Here is an 18,913-nt window from a genome sequence, read left to right on the forward strand (position 1 = left end):
CTTTGTTTACAGTGGAGTGAACATCCAGTTTGTTGGTCTCTTGAATATTTTTGCATTTTTACATTAAAATTATTAGTCATTCTGAAATTTAGTTAACATATTGATAATATACAGTGCGGAAATTATTATGAAGCACAAAGAAGGCATTAGAACACAATGCACTCTGTAAAGAATATGGCATGTCATCATCGACTGCCTCTACAATCAGCTGTTTGATATGTAAACAAAGCTGCCGGGAATACAACATACACACCTCAAAATAAGTTAAAATACAGTACAGTATTCTATTGTTTTTTATTTATTATTATACAGTACATTATACTGTACAGTACAGTACTGTATTTAGTTTATATTTAATGTTTTGTTAATTCTATTACCGGTATACAGTACTTTGTATGTATACTTTTTCTGTGAGTTGGAACCAATTACCCAATATCCCATTGAAATAATATTCAGTTAACGAAATTTTCGGCTAACGAACAACTCTGTGGAACCAACCGTGTTCGTTAATCGAGGGACCACTGTACTGTATTATACTGTACCAGGTTGGAAGGAATAAGCTTAAAGACGTTAGTCGTTGAAGTGCAATAATACTGTATATTATAACATCAAAACAATTTCATTTGTTTTTTTCTCCTGGACTAGACACAACATACGGTACTGAGGGACAACAGTACACAGCTGTTAACATAATATATGTCAACAGTCACTGTATCAACACATTGTTCTTTGGTCCCAGGTAACTGTTGACTGTTTCAGTAGAGGATGATCAATAACATTTTTGATGTTGAAACTTTTTGGTTGAGTTTTACAATCGTGAACATTTTCTATTTTTTTAAACTGATCTATTAATTATTGTTGCAACAGTTGACTCATTAAATGAAGTCTTCCACTCATCCTTTGATACGTTAGCAGGAGAGATACTGTGATGATGAAACCCCTCCCCCTGGTGGCTGACTATTGTACCATACTGGTTCGCTCATCATGAATATAAATTAAACATTTATTGACCTTGTATGGTCACCTATTCTGATAAAACATAATAAAATTACAACAATTAACAAAATTAAGAATGGATGCTTCTAATCTTTGTGTGAGGACAATGAGGTGAGCCATGATTGGTTTTAAGGTCAGCACTCCTAACTTGGAGTACTGCTCTCATATCTGGCATGGCTCTTCTGTCCAACTGTTAGATGGGGTGGAATCAAAGGCATTTCATCTTATTAACTCTCCTCCTTTAGTTGATAATCTTTCTTCCCTTTCTCTTCGCCGCAATGTTGCTTCACTCTCTCTCTTTTACAGGTACTTTAACGGTATGTACAGTCTGCGCGGAAAGTTAGTTTGTCTGCTTAAAAAAAATGCATATTTACTGTTATGTTATATAAATAAAGTCAAGTAACATTTACCACTTCAATTAATACTTTGTAATGTTCCCTTTGCACTTCGGGAAGTCCTTTAGCAAGGTTTTGCAAGAGGTCAGGTGGCAAGTTAGCCCAGATATCCTTGATGGCTGCCTCTAGCTTCGAGATTGATGATGTGTCAGTGTCGTGCAAACGATGCTTAACAATGGACCACAAATTTTCTGTTGGGTTGAGATTTGGGCTACTGCCAGGCCAGTCATTAAAGAACGGTACTTCACAGTCTTTGAGCCACTGTATGACATTTTTAGCATCCACTTTGAAGTGCTAATGCCTTGAAATCATTTGCATTTTTATGTTCGTAATTTTTTACATTATTATTGAGAAGAACAAGTCTAATTATAAATTGTGAACATATTAGTATGATAAATGCAGAGGTAAACGAACACTTTTTATGGACCAATCAGCTACTTTTTAGCGTAGAAAGGGGGCGTGGCTTCTGGGCCAAGCTAGTGTAAAGTGAGTATAGTACTATAATGGGACCCAACTGGCAGAGAGAGAGAGAGAGAGACTCACTTCATATGGTCATGTGTAGTGTCGATGGTAACATTGGCTGACACATCATGGGGTGCGTGCAGGCCTACCTCGGGGCCCCGACTACCTCGCCCGTCCAAGGGAACCACAAGAAGGTCTGCTCCGCTACGCCCCCCTAAGGGGCCCGAGGGAGTGCAGGTCGTGGTGGATGTTGAAGCTGCCAGGCTAGACGACAGCGATGATGCTGTGCCAACCTACAACACAAAGTAACACAACCTTTTATAAATATAATATTCATTATCTTTAATATGATGACCTCTTACATTAACTCTTACTATAGTGCGTTTTTTCCAAGCTGAGAAGAGATGTCCCGCCCCCTCCTCAAGAGTTACAGCTGATTGGCTGTTGCAAATCTGTCCGATTTCGTCCTGAAGTAATGATGTATTTCTAAATGAGTTTATTCATAATCGTTGGGATGACCGTTTCTGACGAGAAAGATATTTAGCTAAATTATATAAAGATAAATACATTCATTAATTCAAACAGGAGCACGTAGGAAGTTTATCAGAAGTTTTATATACATGAATTAACTGTTAAACTCTGGCAGGAAATTCATGCTTTCGGAGGACGCAATTAATATATACTTATTTATTACCCACAATAAGGCATACTAAGACAAATTACATATGAGTAATACTACATTATGCAAAACCTAACATTTTAAAAGATCAGAATCACACTGAAATATTACATGACCGTCAGCAGAGGCGGGAAATATGACAGCGAACAACTTCATATTTCCCGCCTCTGCTGATGGTCATGTAATATTTCAGTGTGATTCTGATCTTTTAAAATGTTAGGTTTTGCATAATGTAGTATTACTCATATGTAATTTGTCTTAGTATGCCTTATTGTGGGTAATAAATAAGTACATATTAATTGCGTCCTCCGAAAGCGTGAATTTCCTGCCAGAGTTTAACAGTTAATTCATGTATATAAAACTTCTGATAAACTTCCTACGTGCTCCTGTTTGAATTAATGAATGTATGTATCTTTATATAATTTAGCTAAATATCTTTCTCGTCAGAAACGGTCATCCCAACGATTATGAATAAACTCATTTAGAAATACATCATTACTTCAGGACGAAATCGGACAGATTTGCAACAGCCAATCAGCTGTAACCCTTGAGGAGGGGGCGGGACATCTCTTCTCAGCTTGGAAAAAACGCACTAAAATAAAGATATACATTTAAAAGTCCATTGTGGACGTGTCTTGAAGGGTTCATACTATTATTGGTAAGATGTCAGGTGAGCCATGTTGTAAGGTGAGCCATGTTGTAAGGTGAGCCATGTTGTAAGGTGAGCCATGTTGTAAGGTGAGCCATGTTGTAAGGTGAGCCATGTTGTAAGGTGAGCCATGTTGTAAGGTGAATCATGTTGTAAGGTGAATCATGTTGTAAGGTGAACTGCGTTGTGGGCGGAACTATGTTGTAAGGTGAGCTATGTTAAGGTGAATCATGTTGTAAGGTGAGCTTGTTGTAAGGTGAGCCATGTTGTAAGGTGAGCCATGTTGTAAGGGGTGAGCCAAGTGTTGTAAGGTGAGCTTATGTTGTGTGTGTGAGCCATGTTGTAAGGGGGTTGTAAGCCATGCTAGGGGTGAATCATGTTGTAAGGTGAATCATGTTGTAAGGTGAGCCATGTTGTAAGGTGAATCATGTTGTAAGGTGAGCCATGTTGTAAGGTGAGCTGAGCCATGTTGTGGTGTGGGCTATGTTGTAAGGTGAATCATGTTGTAAGGTTAATCATGTTGTGAGCCATGTTGTAAGGTGAGCCATGTTGTGTTGTGAAGGTGAGCCATGTTGTAAGGTGAATCATGTTGTAAGGTGAGCTATGTTGTGGGTGAGCTATGTTGTAAGGTGAGCTATGTTGGTAAGGTGAGCTTATGTTGTAAGGTGAGCTGTTGTAAGGGGGTGAGCTTATGTTGTAAGGCAGGAGCTATGTTGTAAGGTGAGCCATGTTGTTGTAAGGGGTGAACATGTTGTAAGGTGAATCATGTTGTAAGGTGAGCCATGTTGTAATGTTGTAACTAATGTGTTGTAAGGTGAGCCATGTTGTAAGGTGAGCTATGTTAGGCCATGTTGTAGGTGAGCCATGTTGTAAGGTGAACTATGTTGTAAGGTGAATGCATGCGTTGTAAGGTGAATCATGTTGTAAGGTGAATCATGTTGTAAGGTGAATCATGTTGTAAGGTGAATCATGTTGTAAGGTGAATCATGTTGTAAGGTGAGCCCATGTTGTAAGGTGAATCATGTTGTAAGGTGAATCATGTTGTAAGGTGAATCATGTTGTAAGGTGAATCATGTTGTAAGGTGAATCATGTTGTAAGGTGAATCATGTTGTAAGGTGAGCCATGTTGTAAGGTGAGCCATGTTGTAAGGTGAGCCATGTTGTAAGGTGAGGTGCTAGGTGAGCCATGTTGTAAGCAGTGAGCTATGTTGTAGGTGAATCATGTTGTAAGGTGAGCCATGTTGTAAGGGGTGAGCCAGTGTTGTAAGGTGAATCATGTTTGTAGGTGAGCCATAAAGGTGAGCCATGTTGTAAGGTGAGCCATGTTGCCATAAGGTGAGCCATGTTGTAAGGTGAGCCATGTTGTAGGTGAATCATGCTAGGTGAATCATGTTGTAAGGTGAATCATGTTATGTAAGGTGAACTGCGTTGTAAGGTGAGCCATGTTGTAAGGTGATGTTATGGGTGAATCATGTTGTAAGGTGAGCCATGTTTATGGGTGAGCCATGTTGTATGTTGTAATCATGTTGTAAGAGAATCATGTTGTAAAAGGTGAATCATGTTGTAGGTGAATCATGTTGTAAGGTGAGCCATGTTGTAGGTGAATCATGTTGTAAATCATGTTGTAAGGTGAATCATGTTGTAAGGTGAATCATGTTGTAAGGTGAGCCATGTTGTAGGTGAGCCATGTTGTAAGGTGAATCATGTTGTAAGGTGAATTGTTGTAAGGTGAGCCATGTTGTAAGGTGAATCATGTTGTAAGGTGAGCCATGTTGTAAGGTGAATCAAGGTTGTAAGGTGGTTTTGCTAGGCAGAATCATGTTGTAAGGTGAGCCTATGTTGTAAGGTGAATCTGCGTTGTAAGGTGAGCCATGTTGTAAAATTGAATCATGTTGTAAGGTGAGCCTATGTTGTGGGGCGGTGATGTTGTAAGGTGAGGTGATGTGGCATGTTTGTAAGGTGAGCCATGTTGTAAGGTGAATCATGTTGTAAGGTGAGCCATGTTGTAAGGTGAATCATGTTGTAGGTGAATCATGTTGTAAGGTGAGCCATGTTGTGGGTGAATCATGTTGTAAGGTGATTCATGTTGTAAGGTGAATCATGTTGTAAGTGTGAATCATGTTGTAAGGTGAGCCATGTTGTAGGTGAGCCATGTTGAATCATGCTGTAAGGTGAGCCATGTTGTAAGGTGAATCATGTTATGTGGGTGAGCCATGTGGGTGGAGCCATGTTGTAGGTGAATCATGTTGTAAGGTGAACTGAATCATGTTGTAAGGTGAATCATGTTGTAATCATGTTGTAAAATCATGTTGTAAGGTGAGCCATGTTGTAAGGTGAATCATGTTGTAAGGTGAGCCATGTTGTAAAAGGTGGATCCATGTTGTAATGTGAGCCATGTTGTAAGGTGAGCCATGTTGTAAATCATGTTGTAAGGTGAATTGGCAAGGTTGTAGGTAAGGTGAATCAGGTTGTAAGGTGAATCATGTTGTAAGGTGAGCCAGGGTTGTAGGTGAGCCATGTTGTGGGCGTGAATCATGTTGTAAGGTGAGCCAGGTTGTTGTAAGGTGAGCCATGTTGTAAGGTGAATCATGTTGTAAGGTGAGCTAGGTTGTAAGGTGAGCCATGTTTGTAAAGGTGAGCCAGGGTTAGGGCAGGAGCTATGTTGTAAGGTGGGCTTATGTTGTAAGGTGAATCATGTTGTAAGGTGAGCCATGTTGTAAGGTGAATCATGTTATAAGGTGAGCCATGTTGTAAGGTGAGCCATGTTGTAAGGTGAATCATGTTGTAAGGTGAATCATGTTGTAAGGTGAGCCATGTTGTAAGGAAGCCATGTTGTAAGGTGAATCATGTTGTAAGGTGAATCATGTTGTAAGGTGAATCATGTTGTAAGGTGAGCCATGTTGTAAGGTGAGCGGTTATTATTGCACAACAGTTTCTGGCTTTATTAACTTGAGGCTGTGACCTCTAGTTAAGAAAACCACTAAAGATGTCTTTAATTTTTCATTTCTTGAAAAAACATTAACATTAACCCCTTCACTATGGGGATGACAATCTTAATATTTTATTTGACTAATGCCAGACGACTTTTGAAGCTCTGAAGGGAGCCCATACACATGGGATTATGTTTAATACTGATTGTCTCATTAAATAAGCTTGTAAAGATTTAATAAATATCAAACAAAAGTAGTTTACCAGACCTTCACTATATGGCAACATGAGTGGGCATCGCGTCTGCTGTTCCCTCACAACATTAGTCCCTCCCTTTAGTCTGAACAACATCAGTCCAGGAAGCAGTTGTTCAGTCTCAAGTCGAGTTATAATGTTAAAAAGTGTTTTGGAATGATGGAATTAGTGTTGAAGTGAGAACAGAGGCAGCAGAAAGGAATTTTTAGTGTAAATATTGGGTGTGTGGTTCTGTACCATGCTCTCTCTCTTCCTCCAACACACCTCTCATATTTTGCATGATTTTCAATGGCTTTTTTGGACGCGTTTAGAATAGGAACATATATGAGGTAGTGGATAGCAGAAGTGCATAAGAACCTAAACCAAAATTTCCAAATAACACAGTTTAAGTGGCAACACCAAATTACCATATATTTTGAACCAATGATGATAAAGTTGTCATTAAATCTCATACAGCGTTCAAACATTAACACAGTGAGCATCATAACATGACTGAGGGATAATAGTTCAACACCATCAATGGGTCACATGATACCTGTTAATTCTCAGGATCATGTCATGTCCTTCTATTACATTAGGTTACATTTGCAAAAAATATTAGGTTCCTAACTGATACAGTCTTTAGTGTATAGTGGAATTATTTAGGGTTCTCAATTACAAAATAAAAATAACAATAAAAAAAAAATACGTATTTCACATAAACTTTTAAGTGCTTAGTAGTTTACAGTACAGTACAAGAAATACTCTTACCCAAGTACTGCACAGTAATTAAGTGACTCCTGGCCTCATATTACAAACACTGAGGCCAGAAACTATTAGTAAAAGCTCCACCCTTTTTGCACTATTTCATGAACATTGTCCCACTATTGTATCCTCATCTTTTACTGTTGTTTACTCACCTCAGGTTTAAATGCATTAGATACAGCTGATGAACCAATCCTGACAATCACACTTTTGACGCTGGATCTAGCAGGTGTAGTGGACTCGGCCGTGTACGTGGCACCACCGCTGCTGTGGTCTGATATTCCCTCACCCAAGCTGCTGCCCGTTCTTCTTGGGGATACAATGATGGGGGCTCGTTCCTGAGATGTTTCTCCACTGTCCTCACTAATATCTTCATCCTACACACCACAAAGTTGTACATGGAGTTATCTTCTTTCATAAAATAGCTTTTTTGTTGCATCCAATATGTTTATCTCTTCAAATACAGCAATTTACTCTGAAGTACAATACAGTGACATTCCTCTACTGAAGCATAACACAAACTTTATAGAACAATGAAGTCCTATGTTCCCTGAAAACATGCAAAACTAATCCCTTCATCTGCAACGGGACTCAAATTTTCATATTAAAATTCTGGGTTGGTTAGGTTAGGTTGGGCTAAGTTAGATAAGGGCAGGTTAAGTTAAGTTTGGTCAGGATAGGTAAGCCCAGATCCAGGAATTAATCATTCCTTTAACAATCTAAGGTGCACATTATCTGCACCACCTCACTCCTCCAGGAAGCTCCACTGTGAGGGGCAGGCAAAACAAGAGAGCCTCTGGGTCAACCTACCACTACACACTGTATCTCTTTTATCTTCTCATTTTTTTAATGCCCAACCCTAAGTCGAAAATGCGAAAATTATACATAGAAAATCTAAAACGGGTGTCTCTTTTTCTTCTCAGCACCACGAGAACTCTCACTTTTACGCTTGTCAGCCATTTTAGAGGGAATTACAAAGGAAAAATTTGTCAGCACAAACGTCGGGACTCGAAAATACGTAATTTGAAAAATATTTTATACGACTGTGGTGGTCGTAAGTCGAGGAGTACTTGTATACTGTTTCACTCTTTTCTTCCATGTTGTAGCAAGTCTTCTACCCACTCATCTTAGTACACCCCATTTAACATCCTTTACTCTGAGCTTTTATTCACCTACGCCACTACAACACAAGCAACACCCTCCCTCCACCCATACACTTCACCACTTGTTAAGCCTTGTTGCAGCCCTCAAGTAACTCATTCCTAAAGCTTAAATTTTAAAAGATATACAGTTCATCATTTTATTGGTACCAACATAATGATATACAATACCTTTAAATCTCTCAACTGTCCTGTGGTGTAGAGGGAGAGGTCAGTGGGCTGATGGTCAAGTGTGCGTGTAGATCCCAACATGTGTGCATAAGACTGCTGGGGAGTGGGTGGGTAGGGCCCCACCATGTGCAGGTTCTCTAACACGCCAAGCCGAGACAGAGGAGCGTCTAAAGGCGTTCTTGTACCATGACCTGCAAGGCAAAACACTGAACTTTATATCAAGATAACAATTGACACACATTTATATGTGCCTTTTACCTGAAACTACTACTTTTACTGAGTATGAATTAAGAGGAGGGTAAGACACAAACATCTCCTGAAGGAATGATGAAGTAACCACATACTGTACTGTACTGTACCAACACTCACAACATACTGTACTAACACTCACCACAACATAAAAAGGTCCTCCCTTTTATGTGGACCTACATATATACTTATAAAACTCATATTTACATGGAAATACATTAGTCTTGTGTTAGCTTGTGATGGGAACCAAGAGCATTAAGAAAATAACAGTACAGTACTATACAGTACAAGGAATTCAATACAAAATAAGAGGCTAGGGCTTGGAGGCCCAAAACTTCCACCACAAAACTTAAAAGGTTTAATTACTTACAATACACAAGACATAAACACAATTGTTCTTTTTATAACACAGAAAAAGAAATAGAGAAAGAGAGAAGGGGAGAGGCATCACAGCCATGCTCTTTCTGACTGACCCAGCGACCCACAGAATCAGCAGTAATACTGGACGACAGTCATGCATGTTAACAAGCAATATGAGGACATTTTCCTATAGATAAAAATGTATTCTTATCTCATGAAAAGACCCTAAAAATGGGAGGGAATAAGTTTTTCTTAATATAATTCTTACAATGTTTATTGAGGGTGAAACTAAATCCATCCCAGATGTAAGCATCGGAGCTATTGCATCACGGTGTACGACCGTACACTTGCTCGGGACGTGATCCACACCGTCACTACATTTTAATTATCAAGAAATATATCTTAATCAAACTTCATTTATTAATCTATTCTTATATTACTTATAACAGGCTCAACCTTGTGTCAATAAAACAATAGTAATTTTGGTAGATGCAAAATACAAACATACAAGTTAAAGTCATGAAATAGCCTGAGGTTACTGTACAGTAGGAGTTATTGTTAAAACACCACAATCCTCATTCCAGCAACAGTGGCCGTGATCTTTGACCCGATGATCTCATAAATGAACTTTCCCATTACAGGTACTGGATAGTAACATGTTCATCAGTTTAAGGAAACTGAGTGTACTGTACAGTAAAGATGTGCTGGCTAGTGGACACTGCCTGGTCTCTGGTGTTCAGCAGAACTTGTGCCAATGATATGGAAACAGGACACCAAATTGTAAACTTAAGACCTAACTCTGTCGAACTTATTAATTAACCCTTAAGCCCTGGGTTAGGGTGCTGCTGGCAATAACCCCCCCCACACCGCGGGGTTAAACCGAGAAAAAATCAACTTTAAAAAAAGAAAAAGAAAAAAAAAATGGCGGGAAATAGGCGGATGTTCTGGAACGTCACCCGGGGCCTAAGGGTTAAAAATGTTGTAAGTGACAAGGTAGAAGAATGTAAGAAGTACTGTACTTACCAGCATTATGAGTGTGTGCACGAGGAATTCCAAAGAGTTCTTCTCTGCGAGCATTGGGCTGAAGAAGATGTGGTTTATCAGCAAGTGGCAAAGCCTCCTGCAAGCTGCTAGTGAACACATCTGCTCCTACTGATCCCAGGCATAAGGTCGACTGTGATCTCTGCCAAAATAAACAACAATGTCAACCTCTGTACGAGTCATAATACAAGTACTTCTTCAATGAAAGTAACCCATCCTTCAATTAATGAACTATGGTACAGTCACAATCCAAAGTTTCGACACTCCCCTGGCTGGGTGTTCGGACACAGACTAGTTCAGCAATGTGGTAACGAGGCACTACGATGGTGAGGTTCACATTCCACCACCACAACACTCCGAGACTCATAACTCAAGAGCACAGGAAGGAACTTATTACCAACTTTGACATGGCATCAACTAGCATAACAAATGCATTCATAACATTGTTGCCACACAACAATGACATGTTAAGATTGGAGCATGAAAGACTTTGTCCGGTCCCAAAGCACTGGCTTGGAACCACTAGACTTGAGTCCTCGTATTACACATGAATCATCAGGGCAGCATTTATAAAGGGTTGCCGGCGGCCGAATTTTGTCAAGAGGGAGTGAGCGGTCAGTCGACAAGGTGAGGCCGATACATGTATAGATATTACCATAACCCTGGGAATATTATGGTTTCACACACACTAGGAATTCATATAGTCAGGTTTACAATATTTAATGGTGTATCAGTAACTACATTGGAGTATTTTGGCTGGGAATGTTGCACTTCACATTAATCATGGTATCACCCAAACAATTTTTGTCTGGTCCGGAGCAGCGACTTTGCCGAAGACCTCGACCCTCAGCGTAGATGTCTGGCCGTGTGTCATCACTAGTGACTACTTCTTGGTCACTTGCCTTGTTTCCTGTCTACTGCTGCTTTATTTTTTAAATTTCACTTCATAATGTCTCGGATTATGAGAGTCATGGCACAGAGGTCACCAATATTACAACTAGTTACGCATATTTTGTTATGCAAGTTCATGTCATGTCAAAAAGTTTTAAAATTTCCTTCCATACTCGTGTACTGTGAGTCTCGGAGTGTTGTGGTGGTGGAATGTCTGCGTCCGATCACCCAGCCTTACCTCAAACCTGGCCTCGGCGAACACCCAGCCAAGAGGGGTGTCGAAACTTTGGATTGTGACTGTACATTATTGTACACACTAAATCCTGCCAATCTACAGCCTGCTCAAGTGTTAAACAACATTTGCTAAATTTCTCACCTAAATTAACTCATGCAGTGCAAGACCATAAGATATACTGTACTGAAATTTGCATTATTTATGTAAGGGAAAAATGTTTCTGTACACAATATTGGCTCATCATTCCAGCCACCCTGTAGTAAGCAAGAAAATGCTTGGGGAGGGGAGGGGAGGGGATCTGTATAGTAGTTTAAAGTACAGTACTTTATTTTTGAAACAACACAGTGACAACACTGACAAAATCAAGTTGTATACTCTTACTTCAAAGTCTCATAATTATAAATAACCATCAAATTGGGATCAATTCCTTCAGAAGCAAAGTGGATCCTAACCAAGTGTACTGCCCTTATGTCTCATAACAAACACAAAAGTGATGATAATGAATGTTGTACAGCAAACTCAAAACATGAAGTTCTTGGTATGAGAGAATAAGTAGAAATTCTCCAAAACTCAGTAAGGTAACTTGGTGACCAGTACAGTAAATGAACTTTCTTCCTCTGGCAACAAGTATCATGTAACGAAAGTGAACATATTGAAAGATGAAACTAGTGAAGTAATGAAACCAGTGATGAATATAAGGATGAAAACATGCTGCAGCTGACAGCAGGGCATCATATTGTGGAGCTGAGCTTTATACTGTATGTCACAATAAGTTAATATTCAATGCATTTTTTTCTTCATAACTTTGCCAAACATGTAAATCTCTGTCTTACTGTACTGGTATATTTCTATTTGTAAAGCTTTCCTTTAAGTGTAAGCATCCCACACCAGTGAACAATCGCAGGAGACCAAACTTTGTTGACTTAAAAGTTGACACTACGGTATATACAGAAAGCCTTGAATTACAACGATTCATATTTAAAACCCTGGTTAATTTAGGACTCGGTTCAATTTACATCGTTATTTTATTTGTATTTATGACGAATAGAAAAAATATAATAAAATTATATTTTACATAAACAATAACAACAGTACTGTACAGTATTGTACAAATATTAATCATAAAAAACACCTTGCTCACAGACCTTTTCGGGCTGCCGGGCTGGTGACGTCACTAACATAAACAGTCTCTGCTTGGCGGGCTTTTTGTTTCCACGTATCTGAACCAGATCAGGATAAAAACTTTCTCAGGTATTTTACGGCATTTTTGTGCCCCTATTCAACATAAGCAAGAGAGCAAGTGCCGGTTCAAAAGCTAAGATAGAGAACTTGACGATTCAGGCACTTCACCATCATCTGATTAAAAACTCGGACAACAACACTGGTTGTGTCCTTAACTTTTCAGTCTTACGGACATTGGTGAGTAGAATTTTCTTTTTTATATTCATAAATATTAATTAACCTACTGTACATGTACAGTAATAAGTGTTACTTTTATATTCTTATGGAGATAAATGACGCTATATTTGCATGGGTGCGCGAACTGTACGTTGGCCTTCCACCGTCCGTCTCACACTTTTTTCTTTGCCGTCGGCGGTTACTCCGATTGTTCCGTTTACAATAAATAACATTAATTTAAACAGATATTCTTTTTGTTACGTTAATTTTACTACAGCTACAGCCAGGGTCTTATCTTCTTCAGTTTCAGATGGAGAACCATCGCCCTGAGTATAAACACCGACAACAACAATGGTGTCCCGTCTCCACTTATTATTAGTGAATTTTATCGTTCATTTTGCATACATAAACATGAATTCAATCATATACTGTACAGACATTTAGTAACATACAATAATGAATCTTTTGTATTTGTTAATAAGAGAAGTTTTGTGTTCATTCATACTCTGGGGCTCCACCCACAGTTGATTTCTTTATCACCAAGTGAATTATATTCCATAAGTAATAAGCATTAATTAAAGTATAGTTTTTATTTTATATTAATTTGAATGTTTGGGGAGAAAAGGGGAAAAAAGCCACAACAAAGAAGTGTAAAGGACACACTAGGGAACGCATCTCATTATTACAGTAGAACGTCGATTTAAAGCGATTCAATTTAAGAATATTTATATAAAGTGACACCCATAATTAAGGACAATGTTTTTATTTAAAGCAAATCTTTCCTATTTTGCGGGAGTCAATCTGGCGCATCATATTTAAAATTTTGCGCAAAATGTTTCTCTAGGCACGTTACACTGTCCTAAGGGCAATGTAAACTATATTCTCCCCGGTCACTTCTGTGACATTATATAAACAAAAAACAAAAACTCAACCTAAAGGACATAAATAAACAAATAAATACTTCACTAGACCTTCGGTGCTAACTGTCAAACATGTCACTGTCACTTCCCTCCCTCTCCCCAGCCAGGGTTTGGTGCTTTAGGCTTAAAGTTTTTATCCTTGCAAGACAGTGAATAATTTGAATATAAACGTCATATATTTTGCACAAGAGATAAAATTTTTGCTCTTTCTATGTCTAATGCGAGCTATAGCATGTTTATATTCAAATTAATCACTATCTTATAAGAATTCCAGCAATGTTAATTTTATTCTCCCATGTCAGTTCAGTAACATTTAATAAGAGACAAACTTAGTGACTCTTAAGGACAAATAAATAAATAAGCACTCGACCTTGGCATCAACTGTCAAACATATCACCTCACCTCCCCCCCTCCCACTCAGCCAGTAAACAGACCATTTTGCATCCTTTAATTTTAGTTGTGTTGATTTATGAGTGTTTGTTTTAACATAATACTACAAAAAACAATGTTTTGTTTATATTAGGAGATGGGCTGAGGTGCATCTGGGTAGACTCTCAGTCTTTTTCGTATTTGTGTTTCTTTCAAGTACCAAACTAAATTAATCCATTGAAACAACACTTCAATTTAGTGCAAATTCGGTTTAAAGCGACCTCTCTTGGAATGTATCTCGCGTTATATCTTTATATCGACGTTCTACTGTATTGCTTTATTTTAATGGTAATTGTTGATTCCTGATATGATGATTGACCTTACAAGACAATGCAGGTACTCCCGACTTACGACCTACTCCACTTACGTCCACCCACACTTACGACCTGCCTCAGTCGAACCAAAATATGGTCAAATTACGTATTTTCGAGTCCCAAAGTCAGTACACAGACAAAATTTTCATCTGTAATTCACTTTAAAATGGCTGGCTAGCTTAAAAGTGAGTGTTTTATGGTGCTGAAAAGAAAAAGAGACCCCCCCATTTTCGATTTTCTATGGGTTATTTAAGCATTTCCGACTTTATATATATATGTATATGTATATGTATATATATATATATGTATGTATGTGTATATATATATATATATATATGTATATATATGTATGTATGTATATATATATATATATATATATATATATATATATATATATATATATATATATATATATATATATATATATATATATATATATATATATATACACACACACACACACACACACACACAGTCGACCCTCGTTAATTCGGTCTAATAGGGGGGGGAAGGGTGTCCGTTTTAGCCAATTGTCTGAATTAACCGATTTAGGGGTTAATATTGCATAAAATTGCATTATATTTCAAAGAAAATGCAGTGAGTTTGTCCTTAGCCTTGCATATGTCCGAAACTGTTTGCTTTTTAACACCACACTCGTCACAAACTCTAGCCACCGAAGCACCAGCCTCTAACTTCCTTATAAGTTCCAGTTTCTAGTTCACAGAAAGGGTCACATACTTCCTCTTTGGCATATTACTCCCCCTTGAAGAAATGATGTAAAATACAAGGCTGAAAGATGCCTAATCACTGAAATATCAACAAAAATTGCAGGGCAACACAACACTGATACTCGAATATGGCGCTAAGTCAACAATGACTGGCGGTCTGGCGTGCGCGCGCCATCTATCGGACAATCCCAGAACCAGAAATTTGATACGGACAGTCCCTCGCTTAGTTCAGATTTCGTCTGAATTATCCGAAATCCGGATTAAACGGGTCCGAATTAACGAGGGTCGACTGTGTGTGTGTGTGTATATATATATATATATATATATATATATATATATATATATATATATATATATATATATATATATATATATATATATATATATATATATATATATATATATATATATATATATATATATATATATATATATATATATATATATATATATATATTAGTAAATGAAAACATTTTTAGGCCCTGCAAATTTTTTTGCATAAACGTGAGGATGTTGAAAGTTGCACAATTTCCACACTATATATCTAAGTTTATGTGCTTAAATTTTTTGGGGGTTTCAGAATCAATTATGTTGACCCAACAAGAAAAGGTGATAAAATATGTGCTATGGATGGCCGGACTGACATCACCTACCCTGGTGCAACAATGATTTCATACAACGTTTGGCAAGGAACCCCACCAAACTGAAGAGACCTGTTGGATGAACCAATGTGAGGAGACAGGCAGTGTTCTACAACAGCATGGTGGAGGAAAGTTGAACAAATACATGCTGCCTCCCACACAAGTCCTATGTGTACTCCACAAAGGTGCAGGATATTGTTTGGCTGAAAGAGCGCATCACAGTGGTGGTGGTGGCCTCTGTAACTCCCGAGATGTGTAGAGGGAAACTGAGTACTGCTGTTGTGGCTTAGTCTGTGCTACGAATGGTACGCTTGATCAATGTCGACCCTAACATACCCGAATGATGTGTGCCCGTGCGCCAAGTGAAACTCACACATACTGACTATGAGTTGTGTGGATATTCTTGTTTGTATTATTCATTAAATTCTTATAAAGCTTCAGAGTTGTTTCATTTCCATGTGGATTCCTGGTGTGGATATATAAAATTTCTGAAATGATCTACTTTCCGAAAGCCTCCTGGTCCAAAGCATTTCAGGTTCTTGATACTCAAGTGTACCATAATTCATGTGAAGATATACAGTACAGAATATCTAGCGAGTGATGAGGAGTTCGGTGGCATCAACACTGGTCCCTTACACGGACCATACACTTGTCCCTCTGAAAGCATCTGTACCGATAATAAGTAGCTAACATGACAGTAGCAAGTAAACTAGTTGAAGCAGGTCAACTCATTCCACAGATTATATTCAAAATTACCAACAAATGAACATTAATTTTGATAGTTCCACAAGTGTAATACATATGTACAAGAGGGAAAGAATGTCAGGATGAGCGACTGGTGGATGCCACAACATAATACACTCTACTGCACCTGGAAAAATGTGTGTTTTCTGCCACGAGAATTTGACAGATTGGAGTCTTCATCTGCAGATTCACTGTCCCCAGCCGAAGGTGTGATAGAAGGCAGATCATCCATGTCATCTTCGTTCTCGTTCTCATCGCGTTCCCACGAAAACCCAGTGCACTCTGCTCCACCTGAGTCTATGTGGGCACTGCTGTCACTCTCACAACACCGCAGGTAACTGATGAGGGCATCGAACACGTATGCTGGATGAACAAAATAAGAAATAAGGCTTTGTTATTAAGAATTAGTGTGTGTGTATGTGTGTGTGTGTGTGTGTGTGTGTGTGTGTGTGTGTGTGTGTGTGAAAATCGTGATAGTCTTCAAGATATAAAGAGAAGCATTTATAAGAATTATCTTATTTTTGTCTCTTTCATTTACTTTCATATCTTTTGTAAGTACAGTATTTACAAAAGCATAAATTTGTGTACAGTACCATAAGTGTTAACAAAAGAATAACTCTGCTCATCAACACTACTGTTGCAGCCTTTACAAATTATCTACAATAAAGAACCATCCATTAAAATTATAATATTATCTTAGTTCTTCAATATTGATATGAACTTAGTCCATCACTAGGTGTTATGGGGACACCAACTGTAAACGTGTTGGGTACTGTACCTAACTTGACTTGTGTTTTGGGGAAAATATAGTATACCTCAGTTATATACTGTACAATACAGTATGTCTATATAACTTGTGTTCAACAATAAGGAAATACAACTCAGTATCTCACCTATATGCTTTAGTGAACCAACATCAATGTCAGGCAATGTATCACAATGTTCATTTTTGTGAGCCCTCAGGAGGGACACCACATAAGAGAGTGTGTCTCTTCTGGCATTCTGCGGGTCGGCCGTGGTGGTTGTGGCACGGGTCCCGCGTCTAGCACTCTGATACCTAGACAGAGGACCCGTCAGAGGGTCTCGAATGAACGGCAGCCCCGTGCGTCCGGCGCTTCTCTCCCGGGGACGCGAGGCGGGGATCCCTGCAGGTGGTGTTATGGTGGCAGCACTCGCACCACCACTCCCTTCTATCAGCTGGTTTAACTCACGGCCAAATCTATAAAAGGAATTAACATTAACAACTGAGCTGTGTTTCTTAAATACAGTTGTTTCTAATGGATGAAACATATACATGTACAAATCAACAAGAAATTAAATAAATAATACAATACATACAAGCATATCACACAACTCTACAACACATAAGGTCCTCGAAGATGTATACAGTATATTATTATTATTATTATTATTAATATTATCATTATTTCTTTTCTTTTTTACGGGGAATGGCCCACTTGGGCACAGGTCACGGACCCACATCGGGGCTTGGGGGGCGAAAATGCAGTAGAAGTAGTAGTAGTAGCTGCAGGTACCAGAAAATTTGAAAAAAAAAAAGTAGCTACAGAGCAGGAGGTGGTCGCCTCGAACTGGTTAACTACGTTACCGATAAGGGCAAATGGTTTCAGTCTCAATAAACAAGAATTTACAGATGCCACTGCTCTAAGGTATGGTTGGCCAGTAAAAGGTTTGCCCTCCCAATGCGTGTGTGGCTCTACCTATGACGTCGATCACACCATGGTGTGCAAGAAAAGTGGCTTCATCTGCATGAGGCATGACGAAGTAAGGGATCTCACAGCAAATATGTTGAAGGAAATATGCAGTGATGTCAGGGTAGAACCGACCCTTCTTCCATTGGACGGTGAGACTTTCCAACATAAGACTTCAAACACATCCAACGAAGCCAGTGTGGACGTCAGTGCTCGAGGATTCTGGACGCGGGGACAGCGAGCCTTCTTCGACATCAGGATTTTTGATCCCATGGCTGCATGTTACCGTAACTTAGCTCTCGGTGCGGCACACAGGAGGAACGAGAACGACAAGATAAGGGCATACGGGGAGAGAATTCAGAACGTTGATCAAGGCAGCTTCACTCCTCTAGTGTTCACAACCTCTGGGGGGATGGGACCAAGTGCAAGATGTTTCTACGCCAGACTCGCAGAGGTGATCTCCGAAGAGAAGCAGCAGCCCAGAAGCTACTTTATAGCCTGGATGAGACTGTCTTTCTCTCTCCTTCGGTCGGCTTTGCTCTGTCTCAGGGGAACGAGAGCTTCAGCCCCAAAGCCGACAACAGCTGCAGATATTGACTATGAGGCTACAGTCACTGAATGCCACATAGATCTGCGGCTCAACTAATTCAACACTGCTAGGATAGCTACTTATGTATTAGGATATTTAATTTTAAGGCAATAAAATGGCGGCGAAGGTGTGGCTATTGGGGGAGGCTGGAGGCTACGTTAAAAAAAAAAAGTAATAGTAGTAGTAATGACAATAATAAAAAACCATAAATACAAAAAAAAAAAAG

General features: G+C 38.9%; 1 protein-coding gene across 1 annotated transcript in view; it reads right to left on the reverse strand.

The window, feature by feature from the left end:
- LOC121858937 (E3 ubiquitin-protein ligase hyd-like) overlaps window positions 1–18,913 on the reverse strand; it is a 112,916-nt gene that overhangs the window by 22,195 nt on the left and 71,808 nt on the right. The window contains 6 exon segments of the mRNA XM_042355591.1: window positions 1,935–2,146; window positions 7,264–7,485; window positions 8,440–8,630; window positions 10,072–10,231; window positions 16,517–16,752; window positions 17,283–17,608. Of these exon segments, the coding sequence (XP_042211525.1) occupies window positions 1,935–2,146; window positions 7,264–7,485; window positions 8,440–8,630; window positions 10,072–10,231; window positions 16,517–16,752; window positions 17,283–17,608 (1,347 nt within the window).

Source organism: Homarus americanus, unplaced genomic scaffold (genome assembly GCF_018991925.1).
Source record: "Homarus americanus isolate GMGI-L3 unplaced genomic scaffold, GMGI_Hamer_2.0 scaffold8226, whole genome shotgun sequence".
Classification (NCBI taxonomy): Eukaryota; Metazoa; Arthropoda; class Malacostraca; order Decapoda; family Nephropidae; genus Homarus; species Homarus americanus.